We start from the raw sequence: 25,832 nt of genomic DNA, 5'->3' as shown, positions 1-25,832 counted from the left end.
AAGTTCAGAGTTTCTCTCTTCAACTTCAACTAGCATGCTGGTTAAACTCTCCGTTGTGTTTTTTATTTCGCTGAATAACTTCTTCAGTTCAGCAAGTTCTGCTACATTTTTTTTCAGGACATTGATTTCCTTGTACATTTCCTCTTTCAGATCCTGTATACTTTTCCTCATTTCATCATGATGTCTAGCTGAGTTTTCTTGTATCTCATTCAGTTTCCTTAGAATTATCACTCGAAATTCCTTGTCAGTCATTTCAAGGGCTTCTTGTTCTATAGGATCTAGAGTTTGAGATTTATTAACTTTCGGTGGTGTACTTTCTTGATTTTTTGTATTTCTGGTATCTTTTTTTTGGTGTTTATTCATTGTGGCAGGGGGTTGCACAGACCACCGGTTTGAGACTAATAACTAACTAGGATGTTGCTGTGGTTGCCAATTTTGTATGGCTCCCTCCGTGACTGCTCAGTTGGCCTCTAGTGCCTTGTGTGTGTGGTTGCCTCGGGTCTTGGGCTTCTCCGGGGATCCACCTTTCTGGTCAGCTTGGACTCTGCTGGGCTAGTGGATCACGTACCACAGGGTGTGTGATCTCTGTTGAGCTTTCACTTCCTGTGCAGGACTTCTCCCCGTTCCGTGTGCTCTGGCCCAGGCTGTTAGATCGTGCAGTGGCGACCCCACCGGGTGTGTGGTTTCTGTTGAGTCTCCGCCTCCCTGGCCGCTCGTCTCTCCCCTCTGTGCGCACTGTGCTGGGCTGGGGCGTGTCTTCTGCACCCCTCGTCTATCAGCTGGGCCTTCAAGACCCTGCTCGGCACCGCCTCGCCCAGGAAGTCTACCAGGTTTCTGCTAGGCACAGACGACCGTTCACTCTGGGTGCCTTTGTAGCACTGTGTAGATCTTTCTCGGGTCTTGTTCACCTTTGTATCCCCCCGGTATAAACCGAGCCTAGCACCTACAGCCTGCTCTCCAGCAGGTTCAAGCGGACCTGGGAACTCTCCTACCACACTATTCCCAACCAGAAATTCGTTAGGCTTTTTTCCAAACTGGTGGCCGCAGAGATGGTATCTGCCTCCCAGTAACAGGAAGCTTACCGGGGGCCGGAGTCCAGGGTGTGGTGGAGTGACAGTCAGCCCGCCCATACTTCCTTGCCCTCCCGACACTGGCCGGGGACACCCACCGCCACCAGCCCCACCAGAGAACTGGGGAGGGAGTGGGAGAGGAGGCCGGTCTGCAGGCTCCGGAAAGCCCTGCGCCAGGCCAAGCAAGTGGGAGGGCTCAGTGATGGCCAAGCAGGGTGGAGCTGCCCGCACCTGGGAAAATGGAGGCAGCACCAGGGCGGTGAGTGGCCTGGTGGTGCAGGCGGGAGCCAGGTGGGCATCCGCCCCCCGAACAGAGCTGGACCAGGGGGTCACTCACAGTGCTGTGCCAGGTCGGGTGCTCGCTCTCTGTCTCTGGTTTGTCGCCTTCCATGTTCTCGGCTGCTGCCGCCTCGGGCGGTTCAGTCGCGGCGCGGCTTGGTCGCTCCCAGGAATCTTCTTTTATGCCGGCCTGAAACCTCGAATCCTGAATAGGGCAGCTGGCCGCCTTCAGCGCGGCCCCGGCCTCCGGGGTCCTGTCTGCATCCACAGCAGCCCTGGCGCCGTGTTCCCTGTTTCGAGACTCGCTTTTGCAGCTAAGAAACAGTTCTTTTCCTGCTCCACACTTCAAAGCTGTTGCCTGTAAATGAGGCAGCCTCTCCTGCCGGGGGCAAAGTGGCGGTCACCCCCCACGACCGGCCAGCAGCAGCGGTCCTCCCTTAAGAGATGGCAAGAGGAAGGTCCACAAGTTTCCCGGCTGCCTGAGGCCCAGTGGCCGCCTTTTCCACCTCAGCTACTCCGCGCGCCAGCCGCCGCAGCTACCGCCATCTTGAAACTCCTCCCTGCTCTAATTTTTTAAGTTTAGTTTTAATGTGGGGGTAGGATTGGGTCAGGAAATAGGTCATAAGGACATGCCGACCGTCTTCTGAGTTGGGGTCTAAGTTAATTTTTTGGAAATTGACGACCTTGCGAGCCAATTTTTTGAGGCCAATTATTAAGCAAGAGGCAAAATGGTCTCGAGCCTGGATTCCCTGGGCTGTGTTATAATCACAATTAGGTTCCTGTTCTGGGACTGCTTGGGGGCCTGGCGGGTGATTCGAATTGGTTCGATGGGTGTCAGTGTCATGGGTTTGGGCTGTATCCCAGACCCTGCGGCGTTCCTCGGGGAGGAGGGTATTGGCTAGGAGCATGAAGATGTCATGATGTGTGAGGCTGTAGGCCTGCAGGATCCATTGGAATTCTTTACTGTAGGTGGTAGGGTCGGTAGAGAAAGAGCCTAGTCTTTTTTCTAATTCTGTAAGGTCAGCTAGGGAAAAGGGAACATGGTCCCTAACTACTCCTTCAGCCCCAGCTACCTCACGTAGTGGGGCAATTGTTAAAGGGGCGGGGGGAGGTCCTCGGGAACGGGTGAAAGGGGGGCTTAGTGGGTCAGGAGTAGGTGAGGGTAAAGACGGGGGAGTGGATGGCGCAGGAGGTGCCGAAGGTGACGCGGATGACGGGGGAGGAGGAGCGGACGCCGGAGGTACTGGAGGAGGAGGAAGTCGGTAGGGTGGGGGTTCATCAGCAGGGTCGAAGGTGGAAGAATCGAGGGGTGACTGTGAAGAGGGTTTACAGGCTAAAAGGACTTGAGAGGGAGCACAGGAGGAGCAGAGGGCGGGGTTCTGAGCCAAGAGGCAAAAAGCCTCGATGTAGGGGATCTCCTTCGATTTTTTTCGGCGCTGGCAGTAGTTAAAGAGGTCTTGTAGAATGTTAGGATCTAGTGTGCCCTCGGGGGGCCATGTGTTTTGATTATCTAAAGGATAATAAGGCCAATCTTGTGTACAGAATTTGGTGAGGAGTTTGGGCTCAATATCCAGCCTGAGGGAAAGGTTGGTGAGGTTTTTCAGAAGGCACTGAAGTGGAGAGTCCCCTAGGGAGGAGGAGGAAGCGCCCATTCTGGTCTCTTAATGGGAATTTAGACAGAAATCGGACAGAGATTTAGTAGGACAGATCCTTCGGCCGGTTGGGAAAGGTGGGATCCTAGAGGGCATCCCCAGTAGGTCACGTCAGTCCCGGCAGTTTCAGGTACGAACCAGGAGGAGAGAAGGGAGGTGTGGGTCGTCACTCAGACCTCCACTTCTCTAGGGCAAAAGCCCGGTGCCTGAAGGAACCTAGCGCCAGGATTTTCTGGTCAGGTCCCAGACCCGGGAAGTGGAGAGAAGAGAGTGGTGGACAGGAGGGTGAAGGAGAGAACAGAATGGGGCTTTTAACCTCCAAAAATGAAAGTAAAAGTTTACTGGGGCTTTGGAACCTGTTATAGTTTGGGAATTTATGGTGGTCGTGAAGACCATGGTGGGGTGGGGTATGGGCGTTAGGGGCTACCGGACGATCTAGACTCCCTGTGGTAGCCTGAAAAAGGGCTGGTGCCCTTTAGGAAAGGGGGCTTACCTAATGATGAGCCGGTGGTGAGTGGAAGGAGCCGGCGCCGAAAAGAATGGATGAGGGTGGACCATCAATGGTGAGCGGTGGAATGGAGGCTGGTCCTGGCGGGACGGAGTTCCCGAGGGGCGACTTGGAAAGTGCTGCTGCTGCGATTTGAAAAGTGTTACAGCTCGAGGGAGCCCTGAGGGGCGGCTCGGAAAGTGTTGCCGCTGTGATCTGAAAAGTGTCGCCGCTCGAGAGAAACTCCGTCCCGGGTTTCGGCACCAAATGAAAGGACGAGTCGACACCAGTTGACGATCCACCGGAGAGAGCTCGTTTATTAGGCGGCACACACACACATATATAGGGCTTTTAGGGAAGGCTGATTGGCTTAAAATACAATCCCTACTTAGCATACCGCATGGGAGAAGGGCAACCAGCGCCATGATGGGGTGTGGCCGAGAATGACTTATGTGATCAGGGTGTGATCCCTTGGGGTATTTGGGTTCTTACACATATAGTAAGGTAAATCTGGTTTTAAGAAATTTTGTTTCATTTGGGAGGAGAGGGAAGGGGAGAGAGAGAGTGTGTAAAATATACTTTGTAATTTCTATTTCTCAGTGGTCAAAAAAGTTTGAAAAACATTCCTTGCTATATGTTTGTATGTGTGTTTTGTCTATCAAACTAGGTACTGTAATAGGTTACATAGGTTTTCTACCTCTCCATCCTCTCTCCACCAAAGCCAGAGTGTTAATACATCCAGCAAGTGGTAGGGCCACAGTACTGACAATGGGTACCTTGAGGCTTTCAGATCAAAGATATCTGATGAGGCATTAATAACACAATGTTATATTGCTGCTAAAAAGAAGTAAAAATAAATGATCTCACAGAATTACCTAAACATAATTTTATTCCAAATAAAACTCTTTCTTTAAAAAACTTTAGAAGAAAAAAATGATAAAAGGCACTTTAAAGATGAAATGTCTATTTTCTACCAAGAAATAAATAGAATTAGTTAAAATCCAAATAAAATTTCTAAATTATATAAAAGAAAGTATGAAAGAAAGAGGCTCACTTTAGAGTTAAGGAAGGGGTGTGTGTGGTAGGGGGTAAAATCAACCAAGAATTTGGTTGACTACATCCTGAATATTTAAAAATAAAAATTCAAATTCCCTAATGACCACAATAATGCTTTTCAACTAAAGCAAAATGAAGGGAAATAGGCAGGAAATGAAGATAAACAATTAAAGCAGAGTCAGAAGATGGAAGTGATTTTAAGAGGCTTTCTTGTTAATCACCTCCTGTTACCCAGAGCTATATATTAAACCAATGTTTCTCTGAGGACTAGTCTAACAATGCAAGGGGACTTAACTAGGAGGACTGGAGCTGAAATTGCACTACATCTTTTCTTCTAATAGACACAGGGAAAGTGCAATGACATTAAATTTTTTTTAAGATGCATTTGATCACTTCATTTTGCCATGATATTTAAAATTTTTAGCATGTTCTATTTTCAAAGCACAGACAGGAATTCTCTACTTGGGTTGGAATAAAGAGCAAAGTCCTGATCCCATTAATAAAAATATTTCATATTAAGCCTCTGAACAGCCACTTTAAAACACCACTTATTGCACCCCTTGAGGCTCAGGCTGAGCTAACCTTAAACTAAGGCCATTGCTTTAGATAACTCACTGTTACAACTTGAGTTCCTTTAGGATTTTTATGTGACTAGAAGAAAAACAAAAGGAGAAACATTTTTCTTGGCTCTAGGGAACATATATCCTGATTGATGTCTAAATCTTAAGTACTGCAAGCAAAAGCATTCAAATTCTCCAGCTCTGATTTGCTGCTATGGAAAACAGTTCAATTTATAAGTAGTACCGCTTAAAGTTTTAAGTCATGAAAAGGGGGGTCTTTTCTTGTAAACAGCGAAGGTTCTAAAAGGAAAACTTTAATTTATCTAATAGTTCCTGAAAAGCAACATGAAGAAACCAAGTCCTTACCTTACAAAAGAACTGGACATGAGTCCAATGAATCCAACAGCAGCACCCATGACAGCTGTTTTCCGACAACCAAATATGTCTGTGAAGACACTGACTATTGGGCAGCAAAAAAAAATCATCCCCATGGAGAGAGAACTCACCCATGCTGTAAAACAGGGGGAAGAAAAGGAGGGGGGAACATTATGACATGATATTTGTACTTATTCCATCGGATATAATGCACACTTAGAAAAATATTAATGCAGAAAAGCTATTACCCAGATTGGTAAGTAGTGGGGAAGCTGGAATAAATTGAGGACAAAGATGGATCACAGCTCAAAGCACTGGCTAACGCTAATTGTAACTAGCATAGCAATTGCATGCATTTAATCAAATTCTTTAAAAGTTTGTACTTTTAAGTAAATTAAACATTCCCCTATAACCCTAGCACTACCAATCTCTACTTTGATATCTGTCTATGATTATAAACAACTTCTAATCTATGGAAAGAAATCCGTTTTTAAAAAATTAAAGAGCAATGTATATCGACAAAATAAAATTTAAAAAAAAAAAGAAATATAAAAAAAAAATAAAAATAAAAAAAAATAAAAAAATAAATTAAAGAGATGTGTTTAGGAATGTATACCTAGGTGGGCATACTGCAAAGAAATGATGACCATTGAAATCAGGATAGCAGTTAACTCTTGGGGAGAGGAAGAAGATTATAACCATTTGAACCCAGTAATTAAGAAGTGATCACTTGCATAGGGCCTGGGCTTACTTCTTTTGCTAAGGATATTGATTCATATACTAGTAGACTATTTGTTGACCTGGATAATAGTTACTAGGTATTCACTTTATAATTATGTATAAAACTATTGTAGGGGCCAAGGGTAAACTAAACTTATTCTTCACCCCTGAAGGTTCATGAATCAAAATCACTTAACAAATTTAGATTAATATGAAAAAAATGCATAACAAATTTTATTATTTTAACATGCTGGGAGGCAGCAATGCATGGGAGAATCACAGAGAATTATTTCCCCCAAATCCCAATAATCCGATTGGGGTACAAAGCTTATATACCAATTTACATAGAGAAAGGGGAGATGAGGGGTGTAGGCATAAATGGTTTTTAGGGGGACTTCATGGGCCTGGAGAACATTCAATGGCCTGGGACAAAGTCTGTTTGGCCCACAGAGCAATGACTGGTAAATGATTCTCTTCAAAATACTGAATGGGACCAAAATAGAAGACAATGACAAAAGTCTGTCTAGGAATGTTGACAGACTCCAGTCTTTGTTCCTGTGATATGAGTTATGTTAATGAAAACTCAGGGAAAGGACCAGAGGTAATTGTCTTCTACTTTGGTGGGTCTGGACTTTAGGCAGATAAGGAAACAACTTCATCCTGTGCTTTGGAGAGAGACAGAGGATTGAGAGACAGAAGGGGGTGGGGGTGGAGTCCTTAAGGCTGTTTGCTTCTTTATTCAAGCATGTCTAAGCACCATATTGGGGGTAACAGCCTCTGAGCCCCAATACTCTACATACATCTTATCTTTTTTCCTGGAAGTATGTTACCTTTCACAATTAAAAAAAAAAATTAAGAATCAGAAGTTATAACTTCCCATTCTGATTCTATGAAAACCCAAACAACAGAAAACCAAAGACAGAGCAATAAATAGTGAGTATAAATAACTATATTTTGTGCCAAAGAAATGAATGATCTCATAGGATATCAAGTCTTCTTCTAAAAAAGTATAATAAACTAATGGGCCTAAGTGAACATCGGCTGTAGAACAAACAGACCTGAGTCAAATCCCCAGCTCTAAAACTACAGTATGTCCTTGAGCAAGTCACTTCCCCTCTGAATCTGATTTCTTATCTTGAAAATAGATCAAATATATACCTTTCCAGAATTATTAAGGATTAGAGAAAGTATACCTAAATCCCAGTATCTGACATATAAGCACTTAATAATTTAGAGTTTTAACAACAATAACAAATTGTCTGCATTATAAAATAAAGTAGGTGATCTCTAGAGCTCCATCCAACTCTGAAAGTCTCCTAGTGTATTACTCTATTTTCTTAGCAAAGGAAGTAAGCCGAACCCATATACAAATGATCATTTCTTAATAATTGGGTCCAAATGAAGCTTTACCATACTAATAATTGCAGTTAGTTCTTTGCCTTCTTATATTTTAAATTATTTTTTAATTTACGTGTATTTTAGTTAACTATATTTCTATTTCTATATTTCTATTTATTCCCTTACCAGAAAAAAGACTGCGATCTTAAAATAAAACATAACGAAGAGACTGTACACAGTGCCATCTTGACTTAGGTATTGGTGACGGGGATTCAGAAGTGGACAGTAAAGAGAAGCTGATTGGCCAGATAAGTTAGAACAACCCAACCCCAGACATGCACAGCCAACCAGTATAGGTGTGCTTGAGGAGAGCTATGAATTTTTTAGTCTACTCTCTTATATTAAAATTTCACTAATCTCACTGGAAGAGAAGACATTTAAAAAATTTTTTTTACTAATTTGTAATCATTTAATTCCATTTGAATAAGTTTAGTCATCTATCATGTTTAAGAAACAATCTAATATTATAACTAGGCAGACAAGATGAAAAACTTCCTAACATCTATTTTTAGATAAAGACACTTTTACGGTTAAGTAAGGTGTCAACACTAAATAGTAGACCATATCAAGAAATCTAAGAACATGCACTTATATAGCATTTAATGCTCATATGAATCAAGGTACTTTCAAGGAAAAAAAAAATCCTTACACAAGCCTTTGTGCATTACTGTGAATTTTGATCTGCTATACTAAATATGAAAAATTACAGATTTTTATGTCTACTGAACAAGCACTAACAGCGGGATATAATCAAATACAACTTCTTGTCTTCACTAAACTCTTAAAATATATTCAGTGGGGAAAAGTTTTTCCCTGCCACTGCATGACTTCAGCAGGCCCACATGATTCTTTTGGTCAATGTCAAACAACAGAAAGCCCTAATATCACTTTAGGTAACAAGCCTATATCCACTTGGCCATCAAATCTTTTCCCCAGCCCCAGGGAAGCTGGGAAGGGATTGAGATCAGCTGTTTCTCTTCTCTTCTCTTCCATGACCTCCTCTCCCCTACCCTAGCTCTCTGTTGTTTCCAAGGTGAGCATGGAAGAGAGAGAGGCTGTAGGAAGGAAGGCAAGGGGATTCCAACTTGTGTGGTCCTGCCAAAAGACCTGCCCGATGATGCTGGAAGCTGACTCTTTTATCTCAGATGTACTTTTGTGGGTTCCTCAGAGCCTCATCTGAGTTCCTTCTGGGATATATCTCCACTGACTTAGATAATTCATTCTTCTCCTGGCTTTTTGGCTGTCACTCAAAAGACCCACTGTCCGAGACACATTGCTCTTCTAGGCAGTCTACTTGAGCAGGAGTCAAAACAGCTCCATACCACCCCTTCTCCTCCATTAGGCCTGCCTCTGATCTGCAGGAGACACATTTACTTTGCACTGACAAATACTGAGTGCAAGTAAATTCCACCACAACCACCTCTTGTATAGCTCTTGCTGTGGAAGCAGTTAGCCAGCCACACATCTCTCCATGTTGGATTTCTCAGGGAGTCTGACCCCAGTTCCTCTGTGTACCCCCCAACTGGGGGGAGCTCTTTAAATTTATAAGTGGTCTCTCGAAAGCCCCTTTCAGTAGATACCATGTGAGAGAGAAAGTACCTCCATTTAATGGGTTGGGGAAAGCCCCAGAAGAATTTTCTCAAGAATCCTCACAAAATTCTCTTTCTTGACTCATAAGTATACTTATGGGCTTAGAGCCTCTAACTGGTTCTTGAACACCTACTTTGAAAAGCTACATGAAATATCTCACTTTCGAAATTCACACTATCGTACCTTAGTGCCTCAGCTAAAATTCTAAAAGAATATTCTGTTACAATAATAATTAGTAATAGATAAAGTTAGGTCTGTCTTCTGATCAAATTCAAGGAGAAATTAATTCTTAAATGAATAATTACTTGCCACTGCAAACTCAAAATTTCTAGTTTTTGAAAGTTTTAACGGAATTGAGTTAACCAAGGAGGTGAAAAATCTCTATAATGAGAACTACAAACCACTGCTGAGAGAAATTAGAGAGGATACAAGAAGATGGAAAGATATCCCATGCTCTTGGATTGGAAGAATCAACATAGTGAAAATGTCCATACTACCCAAAGTGATATACAAATTCAATGCAATCCCCATCAAAATTCCAAAGACATTTTTCTCAGAAATGGAAAAAACTATTCAGACATTTATATGGAACAATAAAAGACCACGCATAGCCAAAGCACTGCTGAGCCAAAAAAATAAAGCTGGAGGCATAACACTACCTGACTTTAAGCTATACTACAAAGCTATAATAACCAAAACAGTATGGTACTGGCATAAAAACAGACACACTGACCAATGGAATAGAATAGAGAATCCAGAAATCAACCCACACACTTACTGTCAGCTGATCTTTGACAAAGGCACCAAGCCTATTCACTGGGGAAGGGACTGCCTCTTCAGCAAATGGTGCTGGGACAACTGGATATCCATATGCAGGAGAATGAAACTAGATCCATACCTCTTGCCGTATACTAAAATCAACTCAAAATGGATTAAGGATTTAAATATACACCCTGAAACAATAAAACTTCTTAAAGAAAACTTAGGAGAAACACTTCAGGAAATAGGACTGGGCACAGACTTCATGAATACGACCCCAAAAGCACGGGCAACCAAAGGAAAAATAAACAAATGGGATTATATCAAACTAAAAAGCTTCTGCACAGCAAAAGAAACAATTAAAAGAGTTAAAAGACAAACAACAGAGTGGGAGAAAATATTTGCAAAATATATATCTGACAAAGGATTAATATCCAGAATATATAAGGAACTCAAACAACTGTACAAGAAGAAAACAAGCAACCCAATTAAAAAATGGGCAAAAGAGCTAAGTAGGCATTTCTCTAAGGAAGATATACAAATGGCAAACAGACATATGAAAAAATGCTCAACATCACTCAGCATCCGGGAAATGCAAATCAAAACCACATTGAGATACCATCTAACCCCAGTTAGGATGGCTAAAATCCAAAAGACTATGAACGATAAATGCTGGCGAGGCTGCGGAGAAAAAGGAACTCTCATACATTGTTGGTGGGACTGCAAAATGGTGCAGCCTCTATGGAAAATGGTATGGAGGTTCCTCAAACAATTGCAGATAGATCTACCATACGACCCAGCTATCCCACTGTTGGGCATATACCCAGAGGAATGGAAATCATCAAGTCGAAGGTATACCTGTTTCCCAATGTTCATCGCAGCCCTCTTTACAATAGCCAAGAGTTGGAACCAGCCCAAATGCCCATCATCAGATGAGTGGATACGGAAAATGTGGTACATCTACACAATGGAATACTACTCAGCTATAAAAACGAATGAAATACTGCCATTTGCAACAACATGGATGGACCTTGAGAGAATTATATTAAGTGAAACAAGTCAGGCACAGAAAGAGAAATACCACATGTTCTCACTTATTGGTGGGAGCTAAAAATTAATATATAAATTCACACACACACACACACAGACACACACACACACACACAAACGGGGGGGGGGAAGAAGATATAACAACCACAATTATTTGAAGTTGATACGACAAGCAAACAGAAAGGACATTGTTGGGGGTAAGGGGGGGAGGGAGAAGGGAGGGAGGTTTTGGTGATGGGGAGCAATAATCAGCCACAATGTATATCGACAAAATAAAATTAAAAAAAAATAAAAATAAAAATAAAATTAAAAAAATAAAATAAAAAATAAAAAAAGAAAGTTTTAACATGGCACCCAAAGAATCCATGGTCTTATGGGTTATATACATTATAAAAATAAAATGGACAATTGTTCTCTTTTACCCCTTCCAAGTCTGACTATGATTATTAATAATAAGGATTCAGTAGAGCTAGCTATTGTGCTGATAATATATTTGTCATGCTCAGAAGATTATTTCATTTAATCCTCAAAACTCTATAAAGTGGTACTTTTATAAAAAATGCAAACTAGGCCTAGTGCCTCTATGTCATTTTACCAAACACCCACATACAGTTTTCTAATGTTGACGAAATAAATCTTTTTCAATGGAAAAGGTGCTATTTAAATTAGTTGTATACTGTGATATAAAAACACAACATTCTCTTTCTTTCTATTAAAAGTGCCCATTTTATTCTAGGCACTATCCTAGGCTGTTGAAAATAAAAAAACAACTAAGAGATTTCTCTACCTTCCAACAATTTTCAGTCTAATAACATATATGCAAATAGAGATCCAATCAGAATATCAGATAGAATATTCTAAATATCTTAAGAGATATAGATGCCAAAAAATGTGTAAGAAAGGCTTTAGAATGTGCTTTTGAATACTCTTATTTGAATATGTGTGTATGTTTGATGTTGTAGAGAGGCACATCCAAGAAGCAATGCAGAAAAATCTTTCTCAGAAGAATATCAGGAAGCTTTCCAATTTCCTCATGCAGACCCTTTTTGTTTCCTACTCCACTCTCAGAACAAATCCCTAGCTCTCAGTGTACAGAGGATGCAAATCACTCAAGGAAGTGGTTAGGTTAGGTTTAATATTTAAGAAGATTTTCCTGATACTAAGTAAAACAAGGTGTTGTAATTATGCAGATGTAAATGATTGCAAGAGCAAGGTATTTACAATTGAAAACACCCAAAGGGAAAATTTATCGTAGCTAAAGGTTGATTAATAGTCTCCCTTTTTGGTAGCTCCAACATGTATTTCCACTTAATATTGGCCTCTTTCAAGATATCTTTGCTCTGTAATAACTCAACATTGGTCTAATAGCCTTAAGTTAAATGAAATAATAGTATGCAAGACTGAGATTAAAATGCAAAATAGTATCTAACAAAGTCTCAATGATTCCTGGAACATGGAGCTGTCTGGCAACTTCACAAAAATTAAGGAATGGGTAGATTGTACTTTCCATGGCCATTTTATCACCACCCTAAAAGATTATTTGGTAGTTATATTTCACTTATATGTGGTTTTAAAAATATTTGCTAAACAACTCTGTTCTTGGCATTGGAGTGAAATGGTCATGCAAACCCTCCTTCAGATAATTGCAAATCTGTGGGCTTTGTTAAAGACCAAAAAACTATGCAAGTTCTGGGTAGTCTGAGAGGCGGCCAGACTAAAGAACAGCAGCATCTGGAAATTATAAGAACTGAACAGTTATCAGCTACTGCACACCACAGAGAAATGAAGTGTGCAGTTTGAGCCCAAGAAAGCTATTTGCTAGAAATAAAACTCAATAATCCTTGGAAGAACACAATAGAATCAGAGTTATTTAAAAATATTATCTACAATGTCCAAGTTTCAACCAAAAACTACAAGACATGCAAAGAAACAGGCAATCAATATAAATTGACTCTGAATGGGCTCAGTTATTAGTTTAGCAGACAAAGATTTCAAAATTTCTATTATAAGTTTGTTGGAAGAATTAAATGATAACACTTTTCAAAGAATTTATGGTAAAAAATGATGTTATTGAATGAATAGATAGGGAATCTCCAGAGTGAAACAGAAACAACAATAACAACAACAGAATGGAAATTCAAACCATAAAAAGTATAACAACTGAAAAATGCAGTCAATAAACTTAGCAGATTGGAGATAAAAGATAAGAAAGAATCTGTAAACACAAAGATATAAATTACCCAATCCAAAGATCAGAGAGAATAATATTAAACAAAATGAACAAAGTGTTAGAGACCTGTGGAACAAAATCAAGAGTCCCAACCTAAGTGTAACTGATGTTTTTAAAACAGAGGAAAAAGAGAAAGGAGCAAAAGAAGTAAAGAATAATGGCTAAAAATAAAAATTATAAATTTTGTGAAAAACTAACTTACAGATCCAATAAGTTCAAAGAACCCCAGTCAGGTAAACACTAGGAAAACCATTTCCAAGTACATCATAATCAAACTGCTGCGTGCCAAAGATAAAATTCTGAAAGCAGACAGAGAAAAATAACATATTACATCCAGAGAGAACAATGATACCATTAACAGTTGGCCACTTGTTAAAAAAAATAATAATAATAATGGCAGACAGAAGACACTGGAACTGTCACATTCATAGTGCTGAAAGAGGGAAAAAAAAACTGTCAACCAAGAATTCTATATCCAGCTACACTAGCCTTTAAAAATGAAGGCAAAATAAAGATGTTTTCAGATAATAAAAACTGAGAGAATTTGTCACTAGTAGATCTACACTACAAGAAATTATTAAAGAAAGTTCTTCAGGCTGAAGAGAAATGACACTCACTGGCAATTTGGGTTCAAAGGAAAGATTAAAATACACACACACACACACACACACACACTTCCTTTACAAGAATTATTTTATATTACTGTTTAAAGAAAAATTATAACACTGTATATAGATGTTTTGTGTGTATATGTGTATGACAACAGCACTAAAGATGGAAGTAAATGGAAATATACCATTGCCAATATACCTATATCTTACCTAAAGCAATTCTGTGTTAACTTAAAATATATTGGAATTGCTCAAAGATGCATATTGTAATCCCTAGAGAAAGCACTAAAAAATAATGCAAAGAGATATAGCTAGAAAGCCAATTGAGGAATTTAAATTGATTACTAAACATTATTTGATTGATGCAAAGGCAGGCAGAAGACAAGAAACAAAAGAATAAAAGACAGATAAGACAAATAGTAAACAAATAGCAAAATGTCAGACCTAAATAGACCATATCAATTATTATATTAAATAAAAATAGGCTAAAGACTGTATATATATGTATATATGTATATGTATATATGTATATATGTATATATATGTATATATCTGTATATATGTATATATGTATATATGTGTATATGTATATATATGTGTATATGTATATATGTATATGTGTATGTATATATGTATATATATGTGTATATATATATATGGCAAATCAAATGGCAAAGATTGTTTGACTGGATCAAAAAGCAAGAACCAATTATATCCCATTTAAAGAAATGTATTGTCTTAGTCCATTTTGCATTTTGTGCTACTGTAACAGAAAACTTGAGACTGGGTAATTCATAAATAACAGAGGTTTTTTTCTTGTAGTTCTGGAGACTGGGAAGTCCAAGACTGAGGGGCCCACATCTGGCAAGGGCCTTTGTGCTGTGTCATCCCATGGTGGAAGGCAGAGGGGCAAGAGAGCATGAAAGAGCAAGAGGAGGCCAAACTCACTTTTATAGTAAATCCACTCTCACAATAATAAATTCACTCCCATGATTATGATATTAATCTATTCATAAGGGCCCTTATGACCTAATGATCTTTTTAAAGGTCCCATCTCTCAACACTATTGCATTGAGGACTAAATTTCCAATATGAGAACTTTGGGGAACACATTCAAACCATAGCATGCACTTTAAATACAAAGACACAAATAAATTGAAAGATGGAAAGATATACAATGTAAACGGTAGTCCTAAAAAGGCTCGAGTTGCTATACTCATATTAAACAACACAGACTTCAAGACAAGAAGTATTAATCAAAACAAAGAAGGATACCTCATAATGATAAAAGTGTCAAGGCATCAGGAAGCTTTAACAACTATAAATGTATGTATACTTAGTAAATCAGAGCTTCAAAAACATAGGAAGCAATAAAATTTGGTCACTACCTTACACCATATTAAAAAATTACCTCAAAATGGATTATAGAACTTAAATGTGAAACTAAAAACTATAAAATTTCTAGAAGAAAATATTGGGGGGAAAAAAAAAAAGAAAAAAATGTTTTGAAAGGCTGGCCAGTTAGCTCAGCTGGTTAGAGTGCTGCCTTATGACAACAAAGTCACAGTTTTGGATCCCCTCACCGGCCAATTGCCAAAAAAAAACATTTTTTCTGGAGAAAATCTTTATGACGTTGGTTTGGGCAAAGATTTCTTTTTCTTTTTTTTTCTTTTGGTGGCTAGCCAGTATGGGGATCTGAATCTTTGACCTTGGTCTTATCAGCACTACGCTCTATCTAGTAAGCTAACTGACCAACCTAAGCAAATATTTCTTAGATACAACATCAAAAACACAATCCATACAAGAAAAAACTGATAAACCAAACTTCCTCAAAACTAAGAACTTCTCTTTGAAAGATACTTAAGAGAATAAAAAGACAAGCTGCAAACTAGGAGAAAAGACTTACAAATTACATATCTCATAAAGAACTTGCATCCAGATTTTATGCAGAATTCTCAAAACTCAGTAAAAAATAAGCAATGCAACTTTCCCAGCACCACACTCTCCTGAGTGAGCCACGGGCCGGCCCGCAATGCAACTTTCCATTAAGAAATAGGCAAAAGATCTGAAGAGTTACTTCACAAAAAAAAGAAAGACGAATGGAAAATATGCATATGAAAAGGCAGTCAGTATCATAAGTCACCAGAGAAATGTAAATTAAAAGAATGAAAAACCACACACACACTATTAGAATGTCTGAAATTAAAAGGACTTATCATACCAAGTGTTGGTGAGGATGAAGAGCAACTGGAACTCTCATATACAAGGGTACTTCAAAAAAATTCATGGAAAGATAGAATTAAAAGATAAGAATCTTTTATGAATCTTTCCATGAACTTTTTGAAGACCCCTCATACTGCTGCGGGGAATATAAAATAGTACAGTCACTTTGGAAAGCAATTTAGGAATTTCTTTAAAAGTTAAAAATACACCTACCATATAACCCAGCCATTCGACTTCTGGGTATTTACCTAAGAGAAACAAAAGCATATGTCTGGACAAAAACTTGTGTATGAAGGTTTAGAGTTCTTTACTTCTAATAGTCAAAAAACTATAAAAACCCAAAGGTCCAGAAGAAGTAACTGGATAAACAAATTATGTTATATCCATGTAATGGAACACTATCCAGCAATAAGGAGTGAAATGATAAACAGAACAACATGAATGAATGTCAAAATAATTATACTCAGGGTAAGATGACAGATCGAAAAAGAGTACATACAGTATGATTCCATATATACAAAATTCTAAAAAATACAAATTAATCTATAGAGACCAGAAGTATCTCGGTAGTTACCTGGTGGGGAAGAAGGAGGGATTATGAAGGGGCACAAGGAAACCTTTGTGGGTGATGAATAAGTTCATTACCTTGACTGTGGTAATGGTTTCCTTAGTGTATACATATGTCAAAACTCATCAAATTGTATACTATAAACATGAATTTTTATTATATGTGCCAATTATACCTTGATAGTGCTGATTTTTTTTAAAAAATGAACCTAGATAAAATATTAACAAGAAATAAATCTAAAAAAACAAATGCATGAAACAAAAACTGACCAAACTAAAAGGAGAAATAGGCAAATCCACAATCATAGTTGTATATTTTAGTACACTTCTCTCAGTACTTAACAAAATAGGCAGATCAAAAAAAAACAATAATAAGTAAGAATATAAAAGTTAGAATGACACTATCAACCATCTTAACCTAATTAACATTTTATAGAACGCTATACCTACAACAATCTCAGAAAATAGTTTGCTCTGACAGGGAAATGACTAATTACTGATTAGGGTGGGGCAGGGGCAGATATAGGAGAGAACTAACATTTCTGGAGTACCTCATAACCCATGGAAAGGACCTGGCACAAAACTGTCATTAGATCCTCAGGCAATCCTATGAGATATTATCTTCATTTTAAAGACGGCAAAAAGAGATTAAGGTGTTAAGCAATTTGTCAAGGTTATGCAACTTTGATGGGATTCAAACATTTCAGTTGTCACCAAGAATAAGAAGACATGCACAAGAGTCCCTCATTCAAAAGACATCCACCAGGTACTCCAGTGAAGCACCATGCCTGATGCAGTTGATAAAGCTCCCTAGAGAAGTTTACAATCTAGCTGAAATTAGACAAATCTAGAACTTAATCAAGATGACACAGTGAATTCATACTTCCATGCATCATCCCCTATTCCAAATACAAAGTAACAATACAGTTAGAATAGCAAAAAAGAAAATAGGAAAAATACCTGTCCATGGCTGAACTGCAAGAAAGGATGAGCTGGGTTGGGCCTGCCTTCTGGGGCCCAGGTCTAGAAGCAGGCACTGGCAATTGTAAAGAGGACTAAGAGTGCTACCTCAGAGACAGAAAAAGAGAGCCAAGCTGAGGCCAGAGCTCAAACTCCCCCACACCTTGTGAAAGGAGGCTGGAGCCAAGAGGGATCTGGATGGGAATGGTGATTTCTACATGGATTAAAGATTTAGAAATGTACAAGCCTCTAAGGGAAGGAGGAGGATACAGACTCAGCCTCATAACCAGGCCCTAAAAACAAGGACCCCACTGGCTCTCTGGCTGAGTTTGTGAGACTTTCAATGCTACTGTGGAGCAAGAACGTTAAAAAGGCCTGGTTCTGAACTGGGACTCAATGAACCAGGTGAAAGAAAGTACAAACCATTAGGTAGGGAGGGTGAGAATGGAGAGAACCAAACAAACAAAATATACATCCTGCTCAGAATGATTTTCTAAACTCAAATTCCAAAAACCTGAAGCTAACAAAGCAGGCCAACAAAAATCACCAATTAGCAAGTACAGTCACTCCAGATGAAATTAATTCTATACACCACTCCAACTACCACTCCAAAATGAATATGTTTAGACCTTCAAAGAAATAATTTTCATTTTAAAAGAATAAGAAATTATGAAAGAAATGAGCAAAAATGAAACAAAAGCAAGTGCATTAAAAAGAACATTAAGTAGAAATCCTGGACATGAAAAAATAGTCACTGAAATTAAAAAAAAAAAATACAGTATATGGAGAAAACTTTTTATTCCAGGTTTAAAAAGCTAAATATGGTGGGGGGGGGGGGGGGGCAAAAGGGAGGTGGTGAATTGAGGGCCTTAAATTAGAAGTATCCTGACCTTACAATAGAAAAGTATTTTTTCAAGACATAAGCACAAACCATGAAGGTAAATATGAATAAAGTCTGGCCTCATTAAAATCTACAACTTCTATATAACAAAATACTAGAACCAAAGTAAAAAGAATCAGCCACAAAATGAGAAGATCATTGCAGTGCATATAACAAATTATTATCATCTTGTATGTATAAGATAGCATATGAATCAGTAAGAAAAAGACAACCCCACAGAAAAATGGGCAAGAGTTGGGAGGAAATATACCGAAGAGAAAGTCCAGTGGCCAATTAAAATTTGCAAAGGTGCTCACTAGTAATCAGAAAAATGCAAATTAAAAGAATAATAAATCTCAATTTGGCAAAATTAAGAAGTTTATCCATACCAAGTTTTAGTGAGGCAATAGGGAAATAGGAACTGTCTTGCACATACCAATGTAAATTGGAATGACCTCTGTGAAGAGTGATTGGCAACACCTAGAAAAGCTGACGATGTTCATACCGCACATTCTAGCAATTCCACTATAGGGTATGTACTCTGGAGAAACTGTGCACATGTGAACAAGGAAACATGAATAAGAATGTTCACTGACCAGAAACTAAAATGTACCAACAGAATGTTCTCAAAGAGCTTTAAATATTTTAAAATTGCAGAAAGAAAAACTTAAATAAATATAAAAGAAATTATTTATTTATTTATTTTTGGTGGTTGGCCGGTGCAGGGAGCTGAACCCTTGACTTTGGTGTTGCAAGGCTGCACTCTAACCAGCTGAGCTAACCGGCCAGCCCCAAAAGAAATTTTTTTAAAAAATAGAATGTTCACTGAAACATTGTCTGTAATAGCAAAAGAAAAAATGGAAACAACCTAAATACCCAAGAGCAGAATGAATTAAGAAATGTTGTATTAACATACAATGGAATATGGATCCTCATATATGTAGTCATAGTATAAAACATGAAGGGAATAATAAAAGCAAGTTCAGGATAGTGATTACCTCTGGGAAGGCGTGGATGAAGGGGATTAGGAATAGTGAAGGGTACACAGGGGACTACAGTTGAGTCTGTAATGTTTACATCTTTTAAAAAATGAGAAAATATGAGCTCGCTGGTTAGCTCAGTTGGTTGGAGTATGTGTTATAACACCAAGGTCAGGGGTTCGGATCCCCACACCAGCAAGCCTCCAAAAAAATAAGAAAATATTAGGATCTGGGTAATGGATATATAGAACATGTATTTGTTATGTTATTCCCTAGATTTTTCTGTTTGTTTGAAATATTGAATTATAAAAAAAGATACTAAGGTTAGTACCCAGGTCCTCAAAAGATTATTCTAGAGGTAAAATAGCTTTACAAAAAAATGAGCTAAAAATAGTAAAAACAATTTCAAACACCTTTTATTATAAAGCTTGCTTTTAAAATGAGAGAAACTACGTTGCAAAATTGAAATCTTAAAATCTCATATATCCCACTGCTCTGGAATTAAAGTTTCTCTTCACATTATATTATTAATAGTTCTTTGAAAACATCAAATAAAAGTACAATAGAAGAGCTCTCTATTTTGCCCCTCTCCATCATTTCTGCATACTGATAACGTTTCATGATGCTTGCAGTTAAGAAAGTCTTTTTTTTTTTTTTTTTTTGGCTACATGTTCACAGATGCTGGCAGTGTGTACCACATTTCTGACACTTGGTGTGGCATAGATCTGCCTTAGAACTACAGGTATACTGTAGTTATATATACTGAGGTTATATTGTATGGCTTAGCTGAATACTGACTGCCTGGCTAAATTGCAACTACAATTCTTGGAAAACTCATTCTCAGATTAAAAAAACACCCAAGTTTTATCTCAACAGCATGATCAAAATTTGAGGCTTTTTTAAAAATAAACTTTCAATTTAGAATAGTTTCAGATTTACATAAAAATTGTGAAGACAGTACAGAGAGTGCCCATATATACCCCACATGCAGTTTCTCCTATTATCATCTTACATTGGTATGGTACATTTGTCACAATTAATGAACCAATACTGGTACTTTATTACTAACTAAAGTTCATACTTTATTCAGATCTCATTAGATTTTACCTAATGTCCTTTTTCTGTTCTGGTATCCCGTCCAGGATACCACATTATACTTAGTCATCATGTCCCCTTAGGCTCCTCTTGACTGTGACAGTTTGTTTTTGATGACCTTGATAGCACTGAGGAGTACTTATCAGGTGTTTTGTGGAATGTACCTCAGTTGGGATTTGTCTGATGTCCTTCTCATGATTAGTCTGGGACTATGAGTGGTTTAGAAGGAAGACCACAGAAGTAAAGTGCTATTTTATCCCATCATATCATGGGTAAATAGCATCCACGTGACTTATTGCTCTTGATGTAAACCTTGATCACCTGGCTGAGGTAGTATCTGTCAACTGTGAAGTGACCTTCTTTTCTCCTTTTCATACTGCACTCTTAGAAGGACGTCACACTTAAAAGTAGGGAATTATGTTCTACCTCCTTGAGGATGAAGTATCTACCTACATAAATTATTTGCAATTCTTCTGCATGGGAAATTTGCCTTTTCTCCCATACTTATTTATTCAACCATTTATTTATATCAGTGTGGACTCACAGATATCTTTTATATTTTGTGTTATATTCACATACTTTATTTTATTGGCCATTGGGAGCTCTTTCACTTGGCTTCTGTGACCCTTTAACATACCACCATTATTATGGAGGGTTTTTTTGTGTTTTTTGTTTGTTTGGGTTTTGTTTTTGTTTTTGTTTGAGCACTTCCTTGCTTTCTGATATATAAGATGCTCCAGGCTCATCTTGTATATTTTCTGCCCCAGTCTTACAATCAGCTCTTTCTTCGAGGAGCCCTGGTTACATTTACTGGAGAATGCTATTAGAAACCAAGATCTGGGTAGCTAGGTGTGCTTGTTACTATAGGGTATTGATGCTTCTGAGCCCACTCAGTTTGGTAAAGCTATGGAATGCATTTGTGTATACCAACCTATGTATATACACATATCTAAAATATTTTCCATATGTAAGCATCTATATTAAGCTAAATATGAATTTGTTCTATCTCTGACTCTAATCCATTATTACATGGGTCATTCTAGCCTTCTCCCTTGCTGTCTGTAACCATCCATTCCAAGAGTAAAAACAAAAGCTGAAATTCTAGTTTTCACCTCAGAAAATTACAAAAGTAAAAGGAGAAGTGAATTTATGTTTTCAGAGGAAATCACTTCTTCAAATAACCATATTATTCTGTTAACAATATCAAGACTATAAATAAAGATCTTTAAAGTGATATTAAATTTACACAGATCTAAAGTGAACTAAAGCATTGCTTTGCATATTTTTCAGATCATGGCATATATAGAAAATAATAATACTTGTACTGCCCACTGAAGTAAAAAGAAAAGGTTGTTCGCAGCTCAAGGCAATGGCTCAGGGACTTGGGACTCAGGAGTGCTGAGGAAGAGTTGAGGGACCAACATCTCCACTGACCTATAACCATTCACATCACCTGGAAATCACTGGACTAAAGTAACATGGCTGTAGCAACGACAGAGATTTCTGGAATCGCATATCATATACGACTCCTAAAATACGAAAAGTAAGGTAAATTCTGAGTTTGAAAAATAAAAATCATGATACATCAAACCCATATCAACTGCTGAGGGTTCACCTTCACATCTGTCAGAAATTCACAGCGGTGCACATACAATGTTGAGTTTAGGAGATTTTTTTTTTTTTTTTTTTCACTCCTAACCTAGATTCACAGTTCAGGCTTCTAATGCAAAGCTTCTTGCCCCTAATTTATTAAAACTCACACTAACAGTAATGAACATTTTCTAACCTGATAAAATCCCTAGCCCACTTCCATAAGGCAGTGTGCTAGTCATACAGCCAAATGTGGGTGCTGATTAGGCTTTTCAGTTCCCATAAGAGGATGCCAACCTTACTATCTGCTAGTTTGATTTCTGAAGGAAATGAACCCAGTGTTATTCAACAATAAAATATCTACGATACAGGTCCTAAAATTCCTGGACAGCTCTTTTCCAAAGCCCTGTTGCACGCAATCATATTTAAAGAAGATGGGGAAATTGTGCAGTGTACTCTCCATATGTTACACTTAGATTAGGCCAGACCCAAAATCTGTAAACACAGATCAGATCATCCTGACCCCTGATAGACTTGCTTTCAGAGTTGTCTCGAAGTCATAGCCTCAGCTTTCCTCAAGAGACATTTAGACAAACTGCCTGATGAAATCCATCATTACATCTACCATAAGGGCAATGCTAACATTCATTCACTACCCAGTGCTTCCTATAAGAAGCTAAGGGATAGAAAACACTTTGCTTCTTTGATTAATCAATCAATTTTGTTCTCTTTATCCACATCCATCATGCTTCCCTTTTCATGATGGTTATCAGAAAGCTTAGAGTCAAATTTGCTTTTTCATTATAACAACAATATAGGCCCTGATGTATTAGTTATTTTCCCCCTGGTCTTAACAACATATACCAGGTCTTTTCAATTGTTGCTGATTTCTTATTTTCTACTCCTACTTTACCATTTTATTTGTGTAGTGTTTTATGCTTCTGAAACCCACCTCAAATCCTTTGAAGAATGAAGTAGTATAAATTAATACACATACAATCCTATTATTTCTATAGTTGTTTAATCTTTGAAGTAATAACAGGATTAATGGCCTATAGTGGGAAACTAGTTAAGAGAAAAATTTTTTTTCTAAGTTCTTATATAAGATGCTGAAAAATATTCTCCAAAATAGAGAGGAAATAATCAACTGTTCTTTGCCTGAACATCACCATCTTCTCATAAGACTCTATGATATAATTTTAAATTCTGGAATAAAGAAAAATACTTTCCTAATTAGATCCCCTTCAAACATTCATTTTCTCTACACCCATTTCTATGCACCTCCTCTCCCCAATGGTAAACCTTTGCCTCTTAACTGCAGGAACCATGTGGTTGCTGGCTAGATCAAGAATTAAAAACATAACCAATAATAATCGGAAACATTAAGAACATACTCAGATCAAGCATCTTGTCTTTGTAAGGAGAAATGAAAACTAACATTTATTGAGCACCTGCCACAAGGCAGATGATGTGTGGGGTACTTTATATATACCACTTTATTTAATCTTTGAAGCAACCTCAGGTAAAATAGCCAAAATTCAGAGATTAAGGGAGTTGCCTAAGGATGCCCAGCTATTTAAGTAGAAGCCTCTAGATTTACACCCCAGACTGTCCGGCCCAAAGTCCTACTCTGTCCATTCCATCACTCCTTATAAACAACCATGCTGCTTTTAGCTACTTCTTGACAGTGCACCTAAGCAGGGTGCAACTTTTAAAGATGGGAGAACAAGTAATTAACTAGAGGGGGCTGGCTGGTATAGGGATCCGAACCCTTGGCCTTGGTATTATAACACCATGCTCTAACCAATTGAGTTAACCAGTTGGCCTCTAAAGATGGAAGAAAAATTTAGTAATCCTTTCAAGATGATAAAGACCCAACAAAGCTGCTTAAAATGGCTTTCTATGGCCAGCTGCCCAAAAAAATAAAATAAAATAAAAGCAGTTCTTCCCACAGTCTGCAGCCAGGGTAAGATGACAGCGCTGAGGGCTCTGTGCAGCCTCCAGGGCAATGCAGTGCGGGGCTGGGGTCCAACTGCCAATTCAGCCCGGCAGAGTTGCTCAGCAATGGCAGCCAGATGTGGAACAGGCAAAGCAATTTGGGGGAGCTGTCGTTTCCTACCAAGGAAGCAGCCCACTGGAAGCCTCCACCTTGGAGGGCTACCAAGTTCCTCCAGGAACCACATATACTGCCATTGAGGCTCCTAAGGGAGAGTTTGGGGTGTACCTGATATCTGACGGCAACAACCGCCCTTATCAATGCAAGATCAAGGCTCCTGGTTTTGCACACCTGGCTGGTTTGGACAAAATGTCTAAGGGACACATGTTGATAGATGTTGCCATCATAGATACCCAAGATATTGTGTATGGAGAAGTAGATCAGTGAGCAGGGGAACAGCATTTGATCTCCCCTATCAGCTTCTTCTTTGGAGCCTGTCCCTTATTGGAAATGGGGCTGTGTGTGTGTGTGTGTGTGTGTGTGTGTGTACACGTAAGTGTACACTTAGCTGTCAGGCTTTCTGTGCATGTACTAGAAAAGGAGAAATTATAATAAATTAGCTGCCTTGCAGCCCCTATGTACCCCCCACCCCCCAAAATAATAATAAAATGCCTTTCTATGGAGGAATACATAAGAACCCAGCTCTTCCAAAAAACGTTCCACCACATTGGCCCTCAGTGCTCTCTCCTTCCTCTGAGCTTCTTACCATTGGTGCCACTCACTGTTACTGACCCCAGGTTCTTTACCCTTTGCATTGTCTTTACATGCACACATACACATATATCTTGTCTCTCCAAATCTAACTTTCTTTGGGGGAAGGGGCAGCTAGCCAGTGCTGGGTCCAAACCCTTGAACTTGATTTTACAAGGCTGCTCTCTAACCAACTCAGCTAACTGGCCAGCCCAAATCTAAGTTTCTTAAAAGCCACCACCATATCTTACACATGTGTTTCTCCCTCCTAATCTTCACATCATAGTAGATATACAAAAACAAATGGATGAAAAATAAATGAATGAATAAGAACATTAAATCTTTAAAAGGGAAGTTACTGCTAGATATGTAATATCCAACCTCTTTACTTTTCTCAAAGAGGGCTAGATCCAAATCTATCTCCTTTGTCCACAACAAGATTTGCCTCCCTCACTTCAGCAGCATGCTCTCTGAGAAGCCAGGAAAGAGTTTACACATGAAACTAAAAGTACTACACAACGTATACATGTATTGAAACATCACATTATACCCCATAAATATGTACAATTCTTATGTTTCAATTAAAAACAAAAACAAAAAAAAGTAAGGAAACAAAAAGACTAAAGTATGGTATCAACCATTTCTACACTCTCCCACAATGAAATAGCCCTGGTTCATTAAGGTTTTCCTTAAATTTCTCATTATAGGTTTTTTGGCCTGTAAGATTAACAGAACTAGGTCCTATGTGACAACAATTTTTTGGAAGTTATCTCTAATAAAAATGTTGAACAGAATGGAGCTAAGGACCAAAACTTGAAAGAAAACCTAAGTTCCATTCATCAGATTTGTACACAACACATTCATTCATTCAAATATTTGAGTGCCTATAATGTACATGCCAGCACTATTTTAGGAGTCAAGGAATAAAACATTATTTTATTTTAGGTGCAGTGAATAAGTGTTTTACATGCAGTGAATAAAACCCACAAACCTCTGCCCTCGTAGAGCTGTCAT

At 38.5% G+C, this 25,832-nt stretch overlaps 1 protein-coding gene across 1 annotated transcript in view; it reads right to left on the bottom strand.

Annotated features, from left to right (window-relative positions):
* SLC16A10 (solute carrier family 16 member 10) overlaps positions 1-25,832 on the bottom strand; it is a 125,044-nt gene that overhangs the window by 45,250 nt on the left and 53,962 nt on the right. The window contains exon 2 of the mRNA XM_063097217.1: positions 5,471-5,615. Coding sequence (XP_062953287.1) covers positions 5,471-5,615 — 145 coding nt within the window. The remainder of the gene's footprint in view (positions 1-5,470; positions 5,616-25,832) is intronic.

This window comes from Cynocephalus volans, chromosome 5, assembly GCF_027409185.1.
Source record: "Cynocephalus volans isolate mCynVol1 chromosome 5, mCynVol1.pri, whole genome shotgun sequence".
Lineage (NCBI taxonomy): Eukaryota > Metazoa > Chordata > Mammalia > Dermoptera > Cynocephalidae > Cynocephalus > Cynocephalus volans.
This window is presented reverse-complemented; position numbering and strand designations above follow the sequence as displayed.